The sequence below is a fragment of the Anabrus simplex genome, chromosome 3 (assembly GCF_040414725.1).
Source record: "Anabrus simplex isolate iqAnaSimp1 chromosome 3, ASM4041472v1, whole genome shotgun sequence".
NCBI lineage: Eukaryota > Metazoa > Arthropoda > Insecta > Orthoptera > Tettigoniidae > Anabrus > Anabrus simplex.
Window position 1 is genome coordinate 90085601 of NC_090267.1, and position 18309 is coordinate 90103909.

Consider the following 18309-nt stretch of genomic DNA (forward strand, 5'->3'; position numbering starts at 1 on the left):
CTAAACAAACGTTGCTGTTGTTGTTATTGTTGTACTTTAATCTTGAATAGTAAATATCTATGTCCTCACGCGTAATGAAACTCCCTCTCGCTAGCTATTATCACCGTATGCTTGTTAAATTTTAAATACTATTTTCAGAAATTCAGTGAAGGAAAGTCACACAACTCTACAACACTGTGCAAAATCATTGTTCCATTATATTATATTTTGCTAAATAAAAAACAGGAATTTTACTTTTAAAAACGATAAAAATACTGTCATTCCCATCCAAGGAATTGTAAATCACAGCTTGTATGCTTAAACCCTGCATTTTGTAGATTGTAACACAAAATGTATAACGTATCCGTTTTCTTTCAATGCATAAATATAAGAAAATAAATCTGTTTATATCGATCGCAGTATACATCAATCTGGAATACCTTGAGAAGGTCAGTTTTTTGTTGCGATTATAAAGTTTTATTTTAAACTAGCAGTTACCCGCCGCTTCGCACGCGTGCATTAAGTAATTTGTTAAAAGTAACCGTTCCTAAGCACTGTACTAAGACATTATCTGAAAGAAAGTATAAAAACTCACCGATAATTGAGTTTCATTTATCCCAGAAACTCTTTGTAAACCGCGTTTGTGTTATTGTCTCTTAGGGCTAACATGATCATGCGACATAGAACTGTACATATGAGAAAAAGTCTTCTCTCAAGTCGAAATCAAACAAATAACACGTTTCTTTATTTTTAAAAGAGATTCCAAATATTTTCACGTCTGTAACATCTTCAGTTTTTCAGATATAAGAATCCCCATAAAAGGAGTTCAACCCCTTTATCTGTCCTTCCCCCAAACCCACCCGACCTAAGTGGATTTTCCGGAAAAAAAACACCTTTCTTTATTTTTTAAGGAGATTCCACATACCAGTTTTTACGTCTGTAACATGTTACGTTTTTTACATACACTGTAGATATACCAGTATTCTTTTTAAAAATTCAACCAATTTTTTAAATTCTTTTCACTACCTTAAGTGGATTTTCCGAAAACGAAACAAGTACTTGTTTCTTTATTTTTAAAGGAGATTCCAAAAACAGTTTCCACGTCTGTAACATCTTCAGTTTTTGAGTTATAAGTATCCTGATAAAAATAATTCAACTTCTTCAACATTTTTTCCACCCTTCTCCCCTTTAAGTGGACTTTCCGTCAACAATAAATACGCGTTTCTTTATTTTTAAAGGAGATTCAAAATACCAACTTTCACGTCTGTAACATCTTCAGATTCTGAGATATAAGAATCCTCATAAACAGAATTCAACTCCTTTACTTATTTTCTAGTTGTTGAATCCAAAAAGAAATCGTGGGAAGATTTTGGTAATAACCTGAAAGGACTCGGTCAAGCAACAGGGAAACATTTCTGGACAGTAATAAACAATCTTAGGAAGGGAGGGTAAAAGGAAACGAACGGTGTTTTGGGTAATTCAGGTGAACTCATAATAGATCCCAGGGAATCACTGGACAGGTGGAGAGAGTATTTTGAAAATCTTCTCAATGTAAAACGAAATCTTCCTGGTGGTGTCGCGAACAACCAAGCTATAGGGAGGAGGAAAATGTTGGTGAAATTACGCTTCAGGAAGTTGAAAGGTTGGTAAATAAACTCCATTGTCATTTAAAGATGAGAGGTATAAAAGTAAATGTGGCCATAGCACTAGTTGCAAATAGAGGATTGTGGCGACATTTGCTAAATTTACAGAGGCTTGTAGACTGAACGCTGAAAGGCATAACGGTCTATAATGATGTTGTATGATGTATGTACTTACATTCACTCTCCCTCCCCCCCCCCCCTGCAAGTCGATTTTCCGAAAACAAACAATACGTGTTTCTTTATTTTTAAAGGAGATTCGAAATACTCATTTTCACGTCTGTAACATCTTTAGTTTTTTTAGATATACGTATCCTCATAGAAATTATTCAACTCATTTTTCAATTCTTTCACCCCCATAAGTAATTTACCAAAAACAAAAGAATACGTGTTTCTTTATTTTTAAAGGAGATTCCAAATAACAATTTTCATGTTTGTAACATCTTTATTTTTCGAGATATAAGTAACCTCATACAAAAAAAAAAAAGGCAACTCATTTTTAAATTCATTCACCCCTCCCCCACTTAAGTGCTTTTTCCGAAAACAAAAGAATACGTGTTTCTTTACTTTGAAAGAAGATTCCAAATACAAATGCTCGTGTCTGTAACATCTTCAGTTTTGGAAATATAAGTATCCTCATAAAAAGAATTAAAAGTCCTTTTTCACCTCCCACCCCCATTAAATTGATTTCCCCCCCCCCCCAAATGCGTGTTTCTTTATTTTTAAAGTAGATTCTAAATACAAATTTTCAAGTCTATAACATTCAGTTTTTGAGATATAAGTATCGCCATAAAAAGAATGCAATTCCATTCACTTCCTTTCACCCTCCCCATTAAGTGAATTTTCTGAAAATAAAATAATCTTTATTTATAAAGGAGTTTCCAAATATCAATTATAACGAATGTAACGTCTTCAATTGTTGGGATATATGTATCCTCATAAAAATAAATAATCTTTTACACCCCCCCCCCCAAAGTTGATTTCTCCCAAAAAAGCGTGTTTCTTAATTTCTAAAAGAGATTCCAAATACCAATGTTCATGTCTATAATATCTTTAGTTTTTAGATATAAGTATCCTCATACAAATTATTCAACTGAATTTTCAATTCTTTCACCCCCCTCCCCGTTAGTGTATTTTCCGAAAACGAAAGAATACATATTTATCTATTTTTAAAGGAGATTATAAATACCCATTTTCACGTCTGCAACATCTTTAGTTTTTTAGATATTAGTATCATCATACAAAGAAATCAACTAATTTTCAAAATCCTTCACCCCTTAAGTGGATTTTCCGAAAATAAAGAAATACGTATATCTTGATTTTTAAAGGAGACTCAAAATACCAATTTTCACCTGTGAACATCTTCAGTTTTTGAGATACCACTATCCTAACAAAAATAATTAAATCCCCTTTCCAGGCTTTTTACCCTCTCCCCCTTAAGTGTTTTTTGAATACAAAAAATATATATTCTTTTTTAAAATAGATTACAGATACCTATTTTCACGTCTGTAACGTGTTAAGTTTATGAGATATAATGTACAGTAGATATTCTCATTTTAAAAATTTACTCCCCCCTTTTTCAGTTCCCCTTAAGTGGATTTCCCGAAAATAATTGATCTATATTTCTTTACTTTTAGAAAAGATTCCAAATACCAATTTTCACATCTGTAACAATTTACGTTTCTGACATATACTGTCGATATAATCTTTTTTAAAATTCACCCACCTTTGTCATTCCTCTTCACTCCCCATTAATTGGATTTTTCTAAAACAAAGAAATACGCATTTCTTTATTTTTAAAGGAGATTCCTAATACCAGTTTTCATGTATGTAACATTCAGTTTTTTAGATATAAGAATCCTCATAACAGGTATTCAACCCCTTTTTCCCCTTAAGGGAATTTTCCAAAAAAGTTACAGTATTTTTAAAGGAGATTCTAAATACCAATATTTAAGTATGTAAACTTTTAAGTTTTTGAGATATAGATATGCTCATTTAAATATTCAACCCCCCTTTAACCCTCTTAGCGATGGAATATCCAATAATTCTCTCTTAGTGAGAACCTACACTCTAATATAAATGTATCCCCAAAATTTAATTTCGTTCTGTCCAGTAGATTTGGCTCGGCAGTGAAGAATCAGTCAGTCAGTCAGTCAGTCAGTCAGTCAGTCAGTCAGTCAGTCAGTCAGTCAGTCAGTCAGTCAGTCAGTCAGTCAGTCAGTCAGTCAGTCACTACATGTTATTATATATTATTTATATAATAATCCCAATTTTCACCTGTGTAACATCTTCAGCTTTTGAGATATCCTATTAAAAATAATGAAATCCCACTTTCACTCCTTTTTACCCCCTCCCCCTTGAGTTTTCACTGAAAACAAAAAATACATATTTCTTTATTTTTACAAGAGACTACATATACCAATTTTCACGTCTGTAACATGTTAAGTTTGTGAGAAGTATGTATAATTATACGTAGATAATGTATCCCAATCATCACTTCGCTGTAGTGTTGGCTACAGACTGTATGATTCGAAGCAATGTATCGATTCATTCAAGTGTCCGAATGAATCGATTCACAGGAACGACGAGCTCACGGCACACCATTCAGCTGACTTGCCACAGATAGTGCTGAGTGGCGCAATCACGAATCAGTGAAACGCAACACACACACGGTTCATTATGGGCACACTGGACATTGGAGGGGAACCGAACTTTCGCTGCAGTGAGACATACAGAGCCATCGCACACTGAAAAGAATCGTACGCAATCACGAATCAGTGAGACACAACATACACTGACTTAGCAAATGTCATGGGATAGTCACCTAATAGCGTGTGGGGCCTCCTCTCGCCCTGCGAACTGCAGGCAGACGCCGTGGAAGTGAGTCGACAAATCCCTGATAGTCCTCTGGACGCAGCTGACACCAAATCGTGGGTGCAGGATCCATGGCACAGAGCCTGCGTTCCAGGACATCCCAGATATGCTCGATAGGGTTCATATCGGTGCTCCTGGACGGTCATGGCAGTCGTTGGACCTCCGCTGCATGTTCCTGGAACCATTCGCGGGCGACGTGGGAGCGATTCCATACCGAGAAAATGCACCCCAGACCATAACAGAGACAACAGCGCCCTGGACCACACCTTCGAGGCAGGCGGGATCCATCGCTTCATGTGGTCTGCGCCATACACAGTGCCTCCCATCGGCATGGTGCAGTTGAAATCGTGATTCGCCCGACCATATCACGTTACGCCATTGTTCCAGTGTCCATCCCTGGTGACTGGCGACAAATGCGCGTCGTTGTGTCCGATGACGTTGGGTTAACAGTAGCCCCCGTGTGCGGCGCCGGGCTCAGTCAGTGTACTTACAGTTCATTATTGGCACACTGGACATTAGCGTGGAGCCGAACTTCCGCTACAGCGAGACATACAGATCCATGGCACGCTATAACGGACTCCCACTCTCAGCTCATTTGAAAATAATACCCACTTGCATTCACTGCCCTCTTCTTACAGGGATGTTTAAATAATAGATGGGTTTTTTCCAGTGTTAAAAAGGTATTCAAAACATAATTCCACTGTACCTAGCTAGTACATAGGTATGCTATTATGTTATTCTACTTAGTTTAATGAATCAGTATTATTAGTTAGTTGACATTCGACACTTAATTCATCTCAACTCTCTAGCCTACCCTATGACTATGAGTCATGCTCATGACCACTCGAAATTGTCTGGTTTATACCGGAAAGAACCGCACGGTATTCTCGCAGTACGTATATCGCATCATTGCACAATACTTCAATAATCGAATCACGAGATCACCTGTGTACGTGGACAGTGAGTAAGCGGACCGACTGACGAATTGCTTAAACACAAAGATGTTGAATCAGAAAATCAGAGGGCTACTGTACATCTCGGGTAGCCCGTACAAAATATGACGATTAAAAAAAATCCTCTGCTGATAGAAAAAGACACATTTTCAAAGATGACCGAGCGAGTTGGCCATGCGGTTAGGGGCGCATAGATATGAGCTTGCATTCGGGGGATGGTGAGTTCGAATCCTACCGTCGACGGCCGTTAATGTGGTTTTCAGTGGTTTCTCACTTTCACATCAGGCAAATGCTGGTGCTGTACCTTAATTATGGCCACGGACGCTTCCTTCCCTCTCCTAGCCCTTTCGTATCCCATCGTCGACATAAGACCTACCGGTATCTGTGTCGGTGCGACCTAAAGCAACTTTTTTGATTTATATTTAATATGTAGGCTACTTATTCTGAACACTGGTATTTTTGCATCTAATTCTGTATATATAATAGAGTTGTGACTTTCAGAGAACTGTGGAAAACCGTAAGTTAGTGTACAAATTTGAATGTTGTTATTGTTATTATTATTAATCGGTACGCAATTTTTGTACTATAACTTAATAAGGAAGTAGGCTCCTCGCGTGGAGAGGAAATATCCCTTTCAAACAGCTGAATTTCTATTTTATAGGCCTGATAAAGCCCAAGAGTTGCCGAAAGCTTAAATGCTGCCGATCATAGCGTACGCCCGTTGCTCTTAAATGTCGGAACATATCTGACGATCGAGCACAAATGGTTAAGAAATGACGGAGTGTCGGATATTGTCCCGTGGGTGATCCTTAACGTAGGTCCAAGAGTATACTAACGGTAATGAGATATCACAATGAAACACAGGCTTCACGTCGCACCGATACAGATAGGTGTTATGACGACGATGGGATAGGAAAGGCCTAGGAGTTGGTAAAAAGCGGCCGTGGCCTTAATTAAGGTACAGCCCCAGCATTTGCCTGATGTGAAAATGTGAAACCACGGAAAACCATCTTCAGGACTGCCAACAATGGGTTTCGAACTCACTATCTCCCGGATGCAAGCTCACAGCCGCGCGCTCCTAACCGCACGGCCAACTCGCCCGGTCAATGAAACACTGAATTCAGCCGAGGTCGAACTCAGATAACATAAAAGCTAGTTTTAAAAGTCGACAACAAATAGATCCGTGTGCATTCATGCACAGTATTTACTCAGTGGTGTCATGTTTTAAAAAGAGGTACTGAAGAACACTTGAAGACGAGAGAAGAACCTAAAGTGTGACAGACATCAAACCTGACTAAATTACCTCTCATTTACTTGTTTGTATGTTCAGTGACGTTAGCACATCTCAGTTAAGACCACAGTATGAATTAACATAATGCATAAGTACATAAAGCAATGTTTACCTAAAATGGATGACATAAGTTTTTGTTTGGTTATTAAACAGCTCTCATTCATTGACACTGAGTTATGCAATCTGCATTCCTCGCCAATAATGGTGCACAAGCATAAGCGTCTATCCCACTAACTCCTCATTGTCAGAGGAAACCCAGGTCTTACGTATCTATACCCGTAATATTAAAAGAAGCGTTTTGACAGATGGTCTGGAAGGAGGAGCATTGCACGTGCCATTGCACGGTGTTGCTACATTCCTACATTCCTTTCTCCTTTCCTTCGCTTCCGGCTCACTTCTTCATTGGTTCAGACCGCTGTGTTCTGTTGTACGTAACTCAGAAGTGAGAGGTTTGGCAACTCCAGGCAACACAAGCCGGCCAGCAGGCTTATCTCCATGGCAACCGCAATAGGTCCAGCCTCATTTCCATGACAACCAAACCCCCCTTCTCCCCACCCAGGCAGGCAGTAAACGGACATCCGCCTTAGAACTGTCAGAACGCATATTTCAATATTACGACTACAACTGTGACGGTGTTCCAAGAAGGATGACCAGAAGAGAGTTGGATGACATGAAGCCGAGTAGGTTGTCTTCACTCCACAAGGCTTCTTCTTTTAAACGCTTCCTAGTAGCCTACTTAGAGTACTCTAGATTATCCGCGGTAATTGGGGATAGAGAATCCGTGGAGTAATTGGGGACAGACAGATGGTGGAAAAATACAAATAGGTGGATAATCCGCAAACGAGGTAGAATGGATATTATGAAGCCGCTTGATACATTAAAACACTGTGGATTTAAAAGGAGCTAAATTACATTAATAACAGTATCTAATGGTTTAGCACCGTCGGCCGTCCCGATATTGGTTTTCTATGGTTTCCCATTTTTAATTTTTAATTCGAGGCGAATGCCTGGAACAGCCGATTCCTTACACCTCTTTACAGAATGTCATTCACCATCATTAATTTCGTCTTCATTAGCTCCTCAACTGAGTTTGGCGTCAGGAAGGACATCCGGTCGTAAAACATTGCCAGATAATTTCATTTCATCTTATCCCCTGCCCCGTGTCAGAAAATGGGACTAAAGGACAGACATACATGCAATATCTAATGGTCGTTCGAATATCATCAGTCAATTGGATGATGCAATCAATTTTTCTCCATTCTCCAAGACTTTGAAGAAAAATTGGTCCTCGTTGGTGCACATTACGCCGGATATCTACATGCCTTCTGCTCATTTCTATTGAAACCATTCCAATATGACTTTATCCAGTTTGGTGCAAGTAAAAATTTGTTTTTCGCATTGACAATCCCCTCGATGAGTAGAGCTGCTAGAAAAACTAATTACTTTCTCTTTGATTTTTCGGACATCCTGGACTGTTGTTTCACCTACGCCATAAGTCCTGTGCCTCATTCAAATTTACACACTATATTAAAATTAAACACTTACCGTACGGTTTTTGGACATTAGTAGACACTCAGAGAAATCGCCGAATAGTACTGAGTATTGTACAGTAGACACTTCCTTACTGAACTGAATTGAACTCAACACAGTCTGGACCATTGCTCTGAACACCAACTGTTTGAGAGGCAAGAGTCTGTGGGTCAGGATTGTGATGTACAGTCAAGTTCAATAATTTTTATTGCTTGGTACCCGATTTTTTTTACATTTTTCTAGACCATCGCGGTTAATCCGCTCACGGATAATCGAGAGTCTATTATATTGCGGTATCTGAGTCATCATGTTATACAAATGACCAAAGAGGTTAGAGAGCTAAGATCACTACGAATAAACAACATGCTTAAGTACATAAAACGCCTCCGTAGGGTAACGGCAAGCAAAATTAGCTACCGTCCTCGGAGGCATGGGTTCGATTCCCGATACTGTCATAAATTTAAGAATGGCAGGAGGGCTGATATGTGGTTAAAATGGTAGATACAGCTCTTTTCGGGCACATACAACTCACCTCAAGACAAGGACACGAGAGTACTTTAGTACACACAGTAAAGCGACATTTAGCCAAAATGGATGACGTAACCCAGTTTCATCATTTAGTTTTCACGAACTTTTCGATGAGTCCGAAGGGACAGGGAATAGACTACAAGAGGAACTGCAAGAGTACATGAAGGTAATAAACAGCAAATAACTTACGCTTTTGTGAATAAATGAGTTAAATAATTCAATATAATTAAAGAAAACGGTCTTTCCTTAGTACTGCATTGTGGATGGGGGATACAAGAAAGGAATTCTGCTGCTTTCGTTATTTCTACGAAATCCTTAAAGTAAATGCACCAAACATAATTTCTTCAAGCCGGGCTGAGTGGCTCAGACGGTTGATGCGCTGCCCTTCTGACCCCAACTTGGCAAGTTCCATTCTGGCTCAGTCTGTTGGTATTCGAAGGTGCTAAAATACGTCAGCCTCGTGTCGGTAGATTTACTGGCACGTAAAAGAACTCCAGTGGGACTAAATTCCCGGTACCTCGCCGTCTCAAACAACCGCAAAAGTAGTTAGTGGGACGCAAAGCCAATAACATTATTATTTTCTTCAAATACCTTTTAAGACAAAAAGCAGTATTACTCTGTGAATAAAGACTTCTATAACCATGATTGAATGATTTTCGGTGGAGAGGCAATGCTCGCGATTTAAATATTAGAATTTCGCAAAAAAGGAACTTTCCAGAATTTCAAAAATCTTCCCGGACGTTTCTTTAGCCCGATAAAAGAGGGTGCGCCCAGGGAAAAGAAGACTATGGTCACCCTAATGGAAGACTTCTAGCTGTGTTCTTGGTAATGTGATGAGAGAAGATGATTTGGTTAATGGGGTTCAATGAACGCCACAGAAATGGAGTTCTGAATGCAAAGTACACTGACTGACAGAGCAAATGCAACACCAAGAAGGAGTGGTCAGAACTTTATGCCAATTGCAGGGTAGACTGACGTCACTGAGGTATGCTCATGATGTGAAATGCGCCGCTGTGCTGCGCACGTAGCGAACGATAAATGGGACACGGCGTTGGCGAATGGCCCACTTCGTACCGTGATTTCTCAGCCGACAGTCATTGTAGAACGTGTCGTCGTGTGCCACAGGACACGTGTATAGCTAAGAATGCCAGGCCGCCGTCAACGGAGGCATTTCCAGCAGACAGACGACTTTACGAGGGGTATGGTGATCGGGCTGAGAAGGGCAGGTTGGTCGCTTCGTCAAATCGCAGCCGATACCCATAGGGATGTGTCCACGGTGCAGCGCCTGTGGCGAAGATGGTTGGCGCAGGGACATGTGGCACGTGCAAGGGGTCCAGGCGCAGCCCGAGTGACGTCAGCACGCGAGGATCGGCGCATCCGCCGCCAAGTGGTGGCAGCCCCGCACGCCACGTCAACCGCCATTCTTCAGCATGTGCAAGACACCCTGGCTGTTCCAATATCGACCAGAACAATTTCCCGTCGATTGGTTGAAGGAGGCCTGCACTCCCGGCGTCCGCTCAGAAGACTACCATTGACTCCACAGCATAGACGTGCACGCCTGGCATGGTGCCGGGCTAGAGCGACTTGGATGAGGGAATGGCGGAACGTCGTGCTCTCCGATGAGTCACGCTTCTGTTCTGTCAGTGATAGTCACTGCAGACGAGTGTGGCGTCGGCGTGGAGAAAGGTCAAATTCGGCAGTAACTGTGGAGCGCCCTACCGCTAGACAACGCGGCATCATGGTTTGGGGCGCTATTGCGTATGATTCCACATCACCTCTAGTGCGTATTCAAGGCACGTTAAATGCCCACCGCTACGTGCAGCATGTGCTGCGGCCGGTGGCACTCCCATACCTTCAGGGGCTGCCCAATACTCTGTTTCAGCAGGATAATGCCCGCCCACACACTGCTCGCATCTCCCAACAGGCTCTACGAGGTGTACAGATGCTTCCGTGGCCAGCGTACTCTCCGGATCTCTCACCAATCGAACATGTGTGGGATCTCATTGGACGCCGTTTGCAAACTCTGCACCAGCCTCGTACGGACGACCAACCGTGGCAAATGGTTGACAGAGAATGGAGAACCATCCCTCAGGACACAATCCGCACTCTTATTGACTCTGTACCTCGACGTGTTTCAGCGTGCATCGCCGCTCGCGGTGGTCCTACATCCTACTGAGTCGATGCCGTGCGCATTGTGTAACCTGCATATCGGTTTGAAATAAACATCAATTATTCATCCGTGCCGTCTCTGTTTTTTCTCCAACTCTCATCCCTTTCGAACCACTCCTCCTTGGTGTTGCATTGTCACTGTCGGTCAGTGTATAATGGTGATACTATGTCATCTGAGTGTATATCCGTTGGAATTCTAGGTTGGTAGATAACACTGTCCTAACATCCGACAGCTGTGTAACAAGAAAAGTTACGTATGATAAGACTCCTGAAGATAAGGGGGATCTTCCATCGTGCTAACCACAGAACTAAATTTAATAACCTGTAATGAATTCATTTATGGTAAGTAACTATGTAATAGTAACGAGCCTCCGCAGATAAAAGCGCTCGCCACAACAATTACACCGGCGGATGTTGCATTACGTACATCGTCACGTGAGTATCGCCACTGTAATAGAAGAAGTGAAGTGTTTGAGAAACACTGCTGGAAGTGAATATGACTAAATGCTGTTAAATCTCAAACTCTAATGTGCTAGGTATTATATCTGAATTTCAAATACAGTCGAACTTCGGTATCTCGAATCACTGAATTTTATTTCGAGTTATCGAGAATTAACGCCTTTGAGGATTGTACGTATTCGAATCACGTGTAACTACGGCTTGATACTGTCATAAGTAGTGAAAGGACTTTATAGCTATTTTCATCCAGATGTATTTGCAGACATGTAAGTCTCCCACGATCTACCCTATCAAATACATTACATAAGTAAATCACGATACAGTCCATCTGACCTCCTGAATCCAAGATATCTGCTATATTTTTGCTGGAATCCTACAAGTTGAGCTTCAGTGGAATAACCTTTCCTAAACCTGAACTACCTTCTATCGAACCAGTTATTAATTTCACAAACATGTCTAATAATATAGTCAGAATAAATGCTTTCCCAAATCTTACATGTAATGCATGTCAAACTGACTGGCCTATAATTTTCAGAATACTTATTACAGCAAGTCGCTGAAGACAGAATACATATAGTTATTTCTGCAAAAACATGTACATTCGACTGACTCTGTATGTAGGATCGAAGAAAAGTCTGGTTTAGTGAAGATACAGAAGAGGGTCCAAACAGCTCCAGCTGCCTATGGTCAACGCACCAGGGGTGGGCAGACATGATATACTGCATTACGTTAAGGAACAATAACACACGAACCTTAAGTGCCGAATTATCGGGCGAGTTGGCCGTGCGGTTAGAGGCGCACAGCTGTGAGCTTGCATCCGGGAGATAGTGGGTTCGAACCCCACTGTCTGTAGCCCTGAACATGGTTTTCGGTAGTTTCCCGTTTTCACACCAGGCAACTGCTGGGACTATACCTTAATTAAGGCCACGGCCGCTTCCTTCCCATTCCTAGCCCTTTCCTGTCCCATCGTCGCCATAGGACCTGTCTGTGTCGGTGCGACGTAAAACCAATTGTAAATAAATTAAATGCCGAATTGCACAGTTAATGTTGTGCAAAATTTGAGTTACAGAATCTTTTCAGCGTCTATGGAGGACACGTTTGCTTCGAGATATGCAATCGAATTTCAAGTAATTAGAGGAATAAATGCACGTGAAGAATAGAACAGACGTTAGGAAAATTGAAATTATTTCGAGATACTGAAAATTCGAGCAATGGAAGTTCGAGATACCGAGGTTCGACTGTATATTTATTCATTCCATTAGAAGTTGCAGTGAGAGTCAGTTGCAGTTATTTGATCTTATTTTTAATTTTTAACATCTTTGAATTAATAATATTCAGTTTCAAGGGGCGAACTGGTGGAGCCAATCGACTCGCATCCGGAATGTTCATGATTCGAATCCTGGAGAACTTAGGTGAGGTTTTCAGTAGGACAGCATGTGGCGAAAGGAAATGCCCTAAATAAAAATGTCTTTATGACATCTAGGGCCGGGATTCATACGCACTAAAAACTCCGAAAGTATGCTTGCATATATGCACAAAAAATGTTGTAAATATGCACAAAAATATGCATTAAAATAAAACAAAATGAACTCATCAGAAGCATTATTTAATTTTAACGCTGTTAAATTGATTAAAAAACATGGCACTACAGCCCTGAAGGGCCTTGGCCTACCAAGCGACCGCTGCTCAGCCCGAAGGCCTGCAGATTACGAGGTGTCGTGTGGTCAGCACGACGAATCCTCTCGGTCGTTATTCTTGGCTTTCTAGACCGGGGTTAAATTGATAAACATGAAATGCAAAATGCAAAATGATGCATGGCAGTAGGTTTCAACAGTTGTTTTCAGGAGTCAGTGACTCTCTGTTGTTGGCCAGAATTAATTTATACGCTGAAAATGATCGTTCTACGTCGACGGACGTAACTGGGCAATACTTCTACACTGGCACTGACTGCTCGCAACATTCTCCTGGCAAAGATTTTAGGCATTTTTTTACAGTTTATTCTGGTGAAACACTGCAATAGACGAAGAGCAAGTTAATAGATGAACGCACTTGTTTAAGCAAACCTTGGGAAGCTACGTTAAGGAGAAGGAGGAAGGAATGTCAGAGAGAAGGAAATAGCTGGTGTCTACCTGTTTGTATTGTGAGAATGAGACCTTTTTCCTTGATCAGGGAATGCGTCTTATGTTGCCAAGGGATACACAACATACAGAGTTCATGAGATTTTTAATTTCGTTGAGAAATCTTAGATACAGTAATTGATCACACGTAAGAGAAAAATATGTCTGTACATGCACTAACGCTCAAAATATGCACTAACGTTCAACATATGCATTTGCATATGCGCATATGCATTTAAAAATAATTCGGGCCCTACGTTGGAATGTGCCGTTTAAAAAGAAAATTGTTTTGTTTTGTATTGTGGTAGATTTACTAGAGAACCCCTTTTCAGAGCATAATTGTGGGATCTCAGCGTCTCTTAAAATGTATAGCAAGTGAAGTAACGGCAATTAATAATAATAATTATTATTATTTAGGGTTTACCACAGACCTAACCTACGAGATAACATTTGTCAGAAACTGTGCTGTATAGTAATTTCACAAACCTGCGATAAACATTACCAAACGGCAGCTGAATGTAAAGCCTTGCCTCTCTTTTCGATAACGCAGGAAGAGATCCATTGCTCGAATTACAGTAGACATCGAATTGCTTACGTCAGCTTGTTTAGTGCATTGCATGTAATCCAGCATGACTGAGCACAATCTGAGCTCACTGACCACACGAACATTACTTAATTGCACTTCCACGAACAACTCCGTAAGCAAGACTGTTGACTCCCATACTTTCTCGTAGGAGAGTCCCCCTGTGATACTGCGACATTAGCTCCTTCGACGAATTAGTGGTATACAGTGTTCAGTGTCCGACTCATGATCACAAATTCGTGGGTTCGATCCTGGCCGAGGAAGTCACCATCTGAAAGATGGTTGAAAATGTTAACGCTCCATGTCATGTTGTTGCTAGCTGAGAGATCTCTATAAAAGTGGCTCATTCAGGGTCATCAGACGAAATTAAATTAACTTAGCTTTAGCACCTGTTTGGATGGCACCACTTCAGAAGTTCTGCAAGTTGGTAGCTACGGTCATGCGATTATTATTACAATAATAATGTTATTGGTTTTACGTCCCTCTAACTATTTATACGGTTTACGGAGACGCCGAGGTGCTGGAATTTTGTTCCAGATGGTCAGCACTCTATCACCTGAGCTACTCAGCCCGGAAATATTATTATTATCATTATTATTATTATTATTATTATTATTATTATTATTATTATTAACATTAGTATTACTTCCTTTCCATTCCTAGCCATTTCCTATCGCACCGTTCGGCTCCATGGCTAAATGGTTAGCGTGCTGGCCTTTAATAACAGGGGTCCCGGGTTCGATTCCCGGCAGGGTCGGGAATTTTAACCATCATATTGGTTAATTTAGCTGGCACGTGGACTGGGTGTATGTGTCGTCTTCATCATAATTTCATCCTCATTACGACGCGCGTTGAATTAGACGCTTGGATAATGTGATATCATCAGATATTTGGATGAAATTGTATTTTAGGATGTCTGAAAGTATTTTCTTTATTTGGTGTGCTTCGCCAATCAACAGACTGGGTTTTCGGATGAGTGTTTTCCTATTTATGAAATCGAAGGCTTTTCTGTAATCTATCCTTTTCTGAAACCAAATTGGTTTTCTGGTAGAACATCTCCTTCACCAGTAAGCCTGCCGTTTTAAATTTCCATGAATATTTTGAAGGAAGTGTTTTCAAGGGCTCTGTATGAGTATGGGTTACACAATATTACAAATAGTAAAACATAGAAGGTACAATCCCACAAAATTTATAGATTGTTATAACATTGTTTGAGAAATTTGGAATCAAACAGGAACTTGCAAATTAAAGATGCGTTTTCACAGTACGAGTCAGAATACCATTTTCAATATTTTGTGGTCAACAGTCCATGTACTTACAGGGCGTAAACTGTGAAAACATGTGGGGTGTGATGTCTATAGTTAACTGGTGTTCCGGTAGGGATTGAAGCGACCATGGACTATATGAATAGCCTAGAAACTGTACCATATTCAACGTATTGTGTGTGAAAGTAAGCTTTTTATAAATTTGTGATAAAAAATGTTCAGTTTGCTCTCCTTTCAGATCCTTATTTCAGAACATAAATTGAATTTCGTTCCTTGTACAGTATATGGAAAATAATTTGTTTGCTGTAGAGGAACATTGAAATGTCTTATTTATGTTTGTATTTAGTCCAATCTGCTGTCAAAATCCGGTCTAAAAAGCCAAGAATAACGGCAGAGAGGATCCGTCGTGTTAACCACACGGCACCTTGTAATCTGCAGGCCTTCGGGCTGAGCAGCGGTCGCTTGGTAGGCCATGGCCCTTCGGGGCCGTTGCGCCATGGGGTTTGGTTTGGTTTTTTGCTGTCAAAATATTGCATATTTTACTTTAAAATGAAACTTTACTTTCTCTTACTAGTTAAAGCATCCGTTACAAAAGAATCAATCTCTTTATGGTATTGGACTGCTACTAAAGTTTACAACCCTAAAGTTGGTTGGTATGCTGGTAGCAGCTCTCCAAAGGTTCCGGTTTCGTGCCATTCTCTTCAGTTGTACATAAGATTGACATCCCAGCTCCTCCATCAGTTGACCAATGTATTCCAGTCTAGAACTTCCCCTACGATTTCTTCCCTCCACAGAGCCCCCCCCCCCCCCCAGGATGAAGGCTAGTAAACTCTCATGTCTGATTGTATTTCTTCTTTTCTTCATATTCATTGACAAGCTCGGGGTTTCTCTTTCCGTTACTTCCTCGTTAGTAACTCTATCTGTCCAAAGAATTTTCAATATTCGTCTATATCACCATTGTTCAAAGGCGTCTACTCTCTTCCTCTCTACCACCCCTAGTGTCCAGGTCTCACTTCTGTACAGAAATACGCTCCATACGTATGTCTTAACTAGTTGTTTCCTTAGTTTTAAGGTTATATTTTTAGATGTGAAAAGCTTTCTATTTTTATTGAAGGCTACCTTTGCTGACCAGATCTCCCTTACTTCGGTTATCAGCTGTTATTATGTTTCCTACCGAGCTCGATACCTGCAGTCGCTTAAGTGCAGCCAGTATCCAGTATTCCGGAGATAGTAGGTTCGAATCCCACTGTCGGCAGCCCTGAAGATGGTTTTCCGTGGTTTCCCCATTTTCACACCAGGCAAATGCTGGGGCTATACCTTAATTAAGGCCACGGCCGCTTCCCTCCCAGTCCTAGCCCTTTCCTGTCCCATCGTCGCCATAAGACCTATCTGTGTCGGTGCGACGTAAAGCCAATAGCAAAAATTTATGTCGGCATGTAAAATATCTCTGGTGACACATTTGGTATTTATCCGACAAAATTCATTAAATCTCAGCCACAGATGCCTGAGAGGGTTTCGGTTTACTCGTTCTGCCATCTAGTGGGTCTAGAGTAAAACGGAACGTCGAAATTGACGAGCAGACAGCCAGATGGCGTCAAATTGAAATGTCTGCACACGGTAGCTGAGGCCATACGATTATTATTATTATTATTATTAGCCTATTATTATTATTATTATTATTATTATTATTATTATTATTATTATTATTATTATTATTATTATTATTCAGGTTGTCTCGCGCTTCCCTGGTGTTCAGTTAAATTGCGCGGTATTGCTATCAAAGCCTAATAAAACACTATCGATCTTCAGAATGTCTTGATTCATGAATCCTTCAAATCCGTACTGCCGGCCCCGTGGTGTACGGGTAGCGTGCCTGCCTCTTAGCCGCTCCGGGTTCGATTCTCGGCCAGGTCAGGGATTTTTACCTGGATCTGAGGGCTGATTCGAGATCCACCCAGCCTAAGTTACATGATTAGAACTGAGGAGCTATCTGACGGTGAGATAGCGGCCCGTGTCTAGAAAGTCAAGAATAGCGGCCGAGAGGATCCGTCGTGCTGATCACACGAAACCTCGTAATCTGCAGGCCTTCGGGATGAGCAACAGTCGCTTGGTAGGCCAAGGCCCTTCAGGGCTGTAGTGCCATGGGTTTAGGTTAGTTTCAAATCCGTATTCAGCACTTTTCCTCATAATGCTGTAGAATTTCTGGAGTTCATTCTAGACGTTATTGTTAAACTTTAGCTGGTGTAGTGAATCATACAGCAGTTCCCAACACAATGGAAACAATGACAGCTCTACCCTGATGCCAAATCTCTCTTATTTCATTGGTCAGAGACAGGTACCTGTGGGCTTTTTCCCCAGTCTTCTTTTCAATGTTCTCAGCTGCTGGGATTGTAATGTCAATCCGATATGTAACCTCTGACTCCGTGCCTATCAATACAATATTAGGTTGATTGTGACTCTTTCTGTCACTCGTACTTACTTGTTCCCGTACATGTTCCTCTCGTGATTGGTGGCGGATTGTACCTACTGTGTACTAGGATGTATGATCGCTGATAACACCTTTTCCCAAATATATCAGCTCTTGAATGACTGGCAATGTTCTCTTGCTGGGATATTATATCATCGGCGTTCCGTCGTAGAAAACCAAAAAACAAACCATGTCTAACACGGCAGTCTGAAGGACAACTATTGTTTTGAGAAGCAGACTTTTGACATGACGTTTCCGGTTCCACAAAAGGATAATGGGCTCCCTGCAGTGTAAAAAAAATATTCTTACAGATATAGACTATTACATCACGTCCAAATTTACTTTCGACAACTTGCTCGGCTGTAACAATGATGATATGGCAGATTTCAACACTTCTGTGGCACACACGTTTAGTGCTGTCTTCAAGACGGCGAGTTGAATAAATTTCATTGTT

General features: G+C 40.8%; 1 protein-coding gene across 1 annotated transcript in view; it reads right to left on the reverse strand.

Annotated features, from left to right (window-relative positions):
- LOC136867048 (globin) overlaps positions 1 to 17966 on the reverse strand; it is a 79341-nt gene extending 61375 nt beyond the window's left edge. Inside the window, exon 1 of the mRNA XM_067144152.2 lies at positions 17868 to 17966. Within this exon, the coding sequence (XP_067000253.1) occupies positions 17868 to 17881 (14 nt within the window). The 5' untranslated portion in view covers positions 17882 to 17966. The remainder of the gene's footprint in view (positions 1 to 17867) is intronic.
- Positions 17967 to 18309: the final 343 nt, after the last annotated feature.